Raw genomic sequence first — 6,254 nt, forward strand, 5'->3', positions numbered from 1 at the left:
TGTCATCTGATATAGATTGTATATTTCGACTTAAAATAATAAAAAAAAAAAAACCATTATTATAATATAGTAGTATAGTACTCGTATGATATACAATGCGTTTTATTATTTACGTTTTACAGGAACAACAAATACGTAGGCGATAAAAACGTTGTTTCGACAAACTTCCGCATAAAACCGAAATAATATAATTAAATATGGTATATGTTTAACGAAATTATTTATAATTCCTTCGTCTGATTTCGACATTTCGTTATAAATATATATGTGTTTAGCCTACATCTGTCCCTTTCCGGCATTATGTTATAATTCGTATTGAATGATAAACCTACTTCTATTTATAAGTTTGTTAACGCACGAAAACTATTTTGTGTCAAATATCATCTGACAGTTTCGTTTCGTATATATTATACAAGTTATCGATGATTGAAATAAAAGGGACGTGTCTGTATATTACATACAGTTGGCCGAGTATAGAAAATGGCTGTGGAAATAATTCTTTGAGCTAAGTTCCACGTGTTTATAAAATATATAAAGTGGTATTTTCTCATAATATTACTTATAATTAGGGCACGGATTTAAATGCCTCAAAAATATCAAAAATTAATTTAACGAAAAATAAGTCAAAAATGACAAAAAATGTTGTGGTTACAACATGTAGAACTTAAAATAAATTTGTTGCTTGGAAAGACATTACAAAAAAAAAATAATGTAAATACATTGCAGTACTCCGAGCCCTAATTATAATATTTCGACAAAATAATGTATCTAAAAATTATTTCCATTTTGAATTTTACGTTTCTATCATTATTTGAAAGACATATTGATGGGAAAGTGAGTGACTGACAGTCAAGACTAGTCATGCGCTCTACCAAGTGGGCTGACTTCAAACCACATGTAAACCATCACATTTTTAATGTGACCAAAAAAAAAATTGTATTCAAAATCAAAAATATATTTTATATACATTGAACCATTTTGGAAAACTATACATTTTTTTAATATGATATGACTTATTATTATTAATATTCAATAGTAAACACATCAATATAAATATTTTGAAATATGTCTTAATTGACAAAAATTATTATATTATGTAACCTACCTTTAGGAACAATAAAAAAAAAAAAACATTATTTTACGACTTAAAAAAAGTTAACATCACGGAACAACGATTACCTAAATAATATACCCACTTAAAAGCTCATAAAATCTAATTTTCTTTAAATTCAGATTCCAATGATAAAATCCTACACAATGTTTTAGTCTTTAACTATAATTTAAAAAAAATAAGTTAATATCCAGTCTTATAGAAATTGTTTTGTGATTTGTATTAATGTGTATTTTAAAAGTAATAATATTATTAAAGGTATTCAACTGTTAGTTGTAGGGTAGAAATATGAACACTATTTCGTGTAAATATAATACAGAGTAACATATATAAATATTTATCTTTATGTACGATGTACCCGATGTACGTATACATATATACAGGGTGATTCAACAAGTATTCTCACCCCCTTTTAATTTCTTCAATAATGCAGTTATTTAATATCTATAAAGTATTATATAATTGTAAAGTTCTGTATTTGAAATGAAAACTCCCTTCTCAACTGTAAATTATTCATTAGATAATTTTTCTGAAAACGTATCAAAATCAAAATTTGAATAAGTATTTTTTAAGTTATTTACAATAGGCCCTTGATAATAATGTGGGTACTACGGTAATTTTAAAATGTTAGTAATTACTATTAATTTATCAAAATTTATAAAAAAAAACATACTAGATCTAATATTACAATATATTATTATTTTTATATTTTTGTAAAACCATTTCTTTATAGACTTTTATAGATACCTCTTACTATAAACATTTTAATAGCTGAAAAACTACTCGTTCTAATTTTTAATTTGGTAGGTACATCAAATTATTTTCAAAAATATGATCCACTAAATAATTTACAGTGGAAAAAAAGGTGGGGGTTGGGTGTTTTCATTTGGTAAACAGAATTTTGCTTCACTATGGGACATTCGCATATTAAACGTTATATATACTTATGTAGTACAATAAATCTCAAAAATTCGAAAATATGATGTTTAAGTATGTTTTAAAATGCCCAAAAATCATAATTTGAATAAATCCACCATTATAGATGAAAAACTGGGTGGTTGATCGAATGCTCGGAAATCACTCTGTATATTATGATGTACCTACACTGTGCACCCGTGGTGTATATAAACATGTAATAATATTATTATCGTAACGCTTTTTTTCGGCGCTTCATAAATAGCTCGTTGGCTTAAGTGTGGTACCTACCTATTATTGTATATTATTCGTACTGCAGGCGGAGTGGAGAGGAAGACTGCGCGATGTGGGACGGCCGGTGGCGAGCGTTACGTGCGCGTCCGGCCGACACTTGGTGCGCCCAGGTACTTGTGGTTCGGGTCGGACAAAGTCATCGTCAGGCAGCTGACCGAGCACGAGACGGGCACGATGAACAGCATCGCTCGTCGAAAGTCGTTCAGATCTCAGATCAAGTTGAACTTGAAAATGGCCGACACACCGACGTCGTCTGGCGACCACTGCGAAAACGGTGGTGGTGCGGACAGTGGCGGCGGTGGAGGCGCGGACAGTGGCGGCGGTGGCGACGAGGCCTGCTGCGGAGGTGGCGACGGCGTCGTCGTTGGGTCCTGCACAGCAACCGCGATGACCGCGATATCCGTTCAAAATGGATTCAAGTACTTACATAATATTATTATAGCCATGTTACAATATCATAATATATTATAGTGCATCTCAATTTTATCAGTGAACATAGATTATTTTGAAAACTATAATTTATTTTGTTGGATAATTTAAGATATTATATAATATTATATAGATTATAGATTATACTGTTATAGAATTTTAGATAGATACAATCCCAAGTTTTTTTTTATCATTCAAATATTATCAAATACGAAATGAAGGAATAAAAAAATTATCTTCGAATCAAGGAATAAATTTAGTTTTATAGGTACCTACTTACGACAATTTTTTTTTTAAATATATTATTATAATAATAAGTAATATTATATGAAAATAATATATTCTAATATATTATTATATATTTATATATACAATAGAAGTTATACTTTTAAAAAATCTGATCAAAAAAATATTTTTTCGCATAAAACGATATCGGTTATTTGAGCTTTGATTAAATCTGAGCTATATATTAATCATTAGTCATTACCTACTGCAACATCTAACGTCGTACAAACGATAACAACAGTGTTATTAAATTACTATTTCTACTCGGTCTTATTAATTAAATTTCAAATCTACAGACAATAAGTCCATTTGCAGGATGCCTTCCTGTTTTCTCTCGCACTTGTGTAATTCAATAAACAATATACTGTACTGAAATACTGATGGTAATTTTATATACCATCCAAACTATTCCATACATACCAAATTACCAAATAAGATTTATCGGTAACACTAATCTTAATAAGCCTCAATTATTTTTGAGTCGGTGGTTTCACATATATTTATTTGGTATATCTACCTAGATATATGGCCATATATGTATAATATACTTACTATTAAGTATTAGATACGAATAATTTTCCCATTTAAGTCATTTTGCTGAAAATATAGAAGAATATTTAATTTTAATATAATCAGTATGTTCAAATCTTCAGTTTTTCTTAAGGTTCCATTCAAAAAATTAAATTTTTATACATATACAATTACTCACAAAAAAATTCTGTTTTGGAACATATTATTACAATTAAAATGTATACTGTAATTAAAAAATGTAAAATCTTGTTTTGTAAAAATGCCATTTTTTAGTGACTTCAAATTGTAAAAAAAATATTTACAAAACCTTTAATACTTTTCGAGAAAATTAGTGTTTACTTTTAAAACAATAACGTTAAATCTTGTATAACTAAATATAACATTGTATAATATGAAGTTCTTGAATTGTGTCGATTTTGATAACATTTTTCATTTTTCATTTCCCATTAAATTGTATCACCGCATATAGTGTTTATTTATTTTACAGAATAAAAATGATATTTACAGTACCTATAGCGCAACATAATATTTACAGTTATAGGTACAGGTTGTATAAGCACATAAAATAAAAATATTATAAAATATTAATTATTATACACAATTAAATTAAGCTAGATAATAATATATAATATTCATATAAAATAATAATATTTGTGGAAGCTTTATACATATTTCAATAAAATTAGTCTAAATATTATAGATATTACAAGAAAATAAATCTATGTTTGCAGGAAAGAGTAAGGAGTAGGTAGTTATGAAATATTTTATTTGAGAAAAATGGTCATTATTTCGTGTAGGTATTAGTATTATTAATTAGGTAGCAATTTTGTTATTTAATAATTTATACTAAACAATTTAACTAAGATATTTTCTCTGGTTTTAATTGTCCATATTAAAAAATCCCTAACCTCCAGTTTGAATAATTTAAGTTGTTTAAACTTTAAATTACAATAACAGTATAATTAATTATTTGAAATGTGCTCCAAATAACAATATTACGAACGAAAGTTGCTATGATATATTATATTACGAGTATACATATATACCTGCATCATTTTCATGTATTTGACTTCATAGGCAATTACTAATTTATAGTAAAAAAGGCGTTGGTTTTTTCGAGCGATGTAAAAAAGTCCAAAAATATTTTAAAATATTATACAAGTAAACTTAAAATACCGTGATCAGAAACTGAATAAATTCATTGTTAAAAGTGTTGAATGGGGGTTAACATGCTTGTTAATTTCACAATTTAATTTGTACCCTGTTTGTATAATATAGTATTGTTATTAATATTTTTTTTTATAGATTCCCGACGTCGGATCCAAAAACTGCAGCCACTGCCGGTCAACCTGTGGCAGCAGAACCCAAGACTGCGGTGCTGGTAGCCGGGACGACGAACTCCAAGTCGGCCGGGTCGCCGAAGAGATCGAAACCGGTGCCGGCAAACGATAGGGACAGTGCAGGTCCGCCGACGGCTGCGTCGGGCCCATGCGAATCGCCGCTAAGGGGCCGGCGGAGGACGTCTCTGATGGGTTTCAGGCGGGATACCATAATCAAGCACCGTGGCGGGTCCGTGTCCCGGGCGGACGGTGGCGAGGACGCGGACAGTGACACGAGCACGATTTGCCGCCGAAAGCTGAGCATCACCGGTCGCGAGGGTACGGAAAAAGTGCCATGGTGTGGGTGCTGGGGCAACGGATGTCTATAATGTATAATTATAATACAGTCGATTTTCTGCAACACGAAGTTTTTTTGTGTATTTAAGTTGTGTTTGAGGTATGTAATAAGGAATAACTCGAATAATACTTAAGAAGAATTTATTTTATTCCCCTTGACATTCGAGTTATCAAGACTCTATTGTGTTACCTATGGTATTATGTTATATTTATGGCGCACTCGTTGATATTTTGCCCGAAAATAGTATAGGTAGGTACTTACTTTTTTATATTAATGAACATAAACGCGTATGCTAAGCTCTTTTTTTTACGAGTACGTTTTTATAAAGTTTTTTTTTGATGTGAACTTTAATCACTTATGTACTATAAATTGTACAATTACTACCAATTAAAACAATAATTATCATAATATGATGTTTAATGTTTTATATCAATGTATATATTATATTGTAAATACTAAATTGTAATATTTATACTATATAATAATAATATTTAATGCAGTGAATACTAATTGCTGGTTGATAACCTAACGTTTTTATAAATCAAGACGCGTCATGCAATATTATAACATTTTATAATAATAAATAATTTAGTTATTTTTACTATCGTATATTTACTAATAGCTGTGTATCTGTGTGACTTTTCATTCAAAGTTCAGCGACATGTTCTACAGTACACAGTTTTTGGTCTTTCGATGTTTTGAAAATCATTCAATAGTTAGATACGTATGTATATAAAACTAAGAAGTACTCAGTATTCACTTAAGTAATCTCAGAACAATCAATAAAGTAGGACCATTCATTAGATTACAATAATTTATAATATTGCTAAATTAGAAGAAAACCAAATTAGCAAGTCAAATTTGTAAAAAAATATGTCAAATAACTTTATACTAGTGCCATAATATTCCACAATATGACATTATCAAAATAATACAAAGCACATTTAAACAAAATAAGATATATTTTTTAAGAACATTTGAAAAATTATAAAATTTCATAATATATAATTTT

The 6,254-nt window shown here is 29.1% G+C and overlaps 1 protein-coding gene across 3 annotated transcripts in view; it reads left to right on the forward strand.

Annotated features, from left to right (window-relative positions):
* LOC100164648 overlaps positions 1-5,652 on the forward strand; it is a 90,522-nt gene extending 84,870 nt beyond the window's left edge. For all 3 annotated transcript variants that reach the window (XM_001945374.5, XM_016804528.2, XM_016804530.2), the window contains exons 7-8: positions 2,346-2,739; positions 4,871-5,652. In XM_001945374.5, the coding sequence (XP_001945409.2) occupies positions 2,346-2,739; positions 4,871-5,273 (797 nt within the window). In that variant the 3' untranslated portion in view covers positions 5,274-5,652. The remainder of the gene's footprint in view (positions 1-2,345; positions 2,740-4,870) is intronic.
* Positions 5,653-6,254: the final 602 nt, after the last annotated feature.

Source organism: Acyrthosiphon pisum, chromosome A1, assembly GCF_005508785.2.
Source record: "Acyrthosiphon pisum isolate AL4f chromosome A1, pea_aphid_22Mar2018_4r6ur, whole genome shotgun sequence".
NCBI classification, from domain to species: Eukaryota; Metazoa; Arthropoda; class Insecta; order Hemiptera; family Aphididae; genus Acyrthosiphon; species Acyrthosiphon pisum.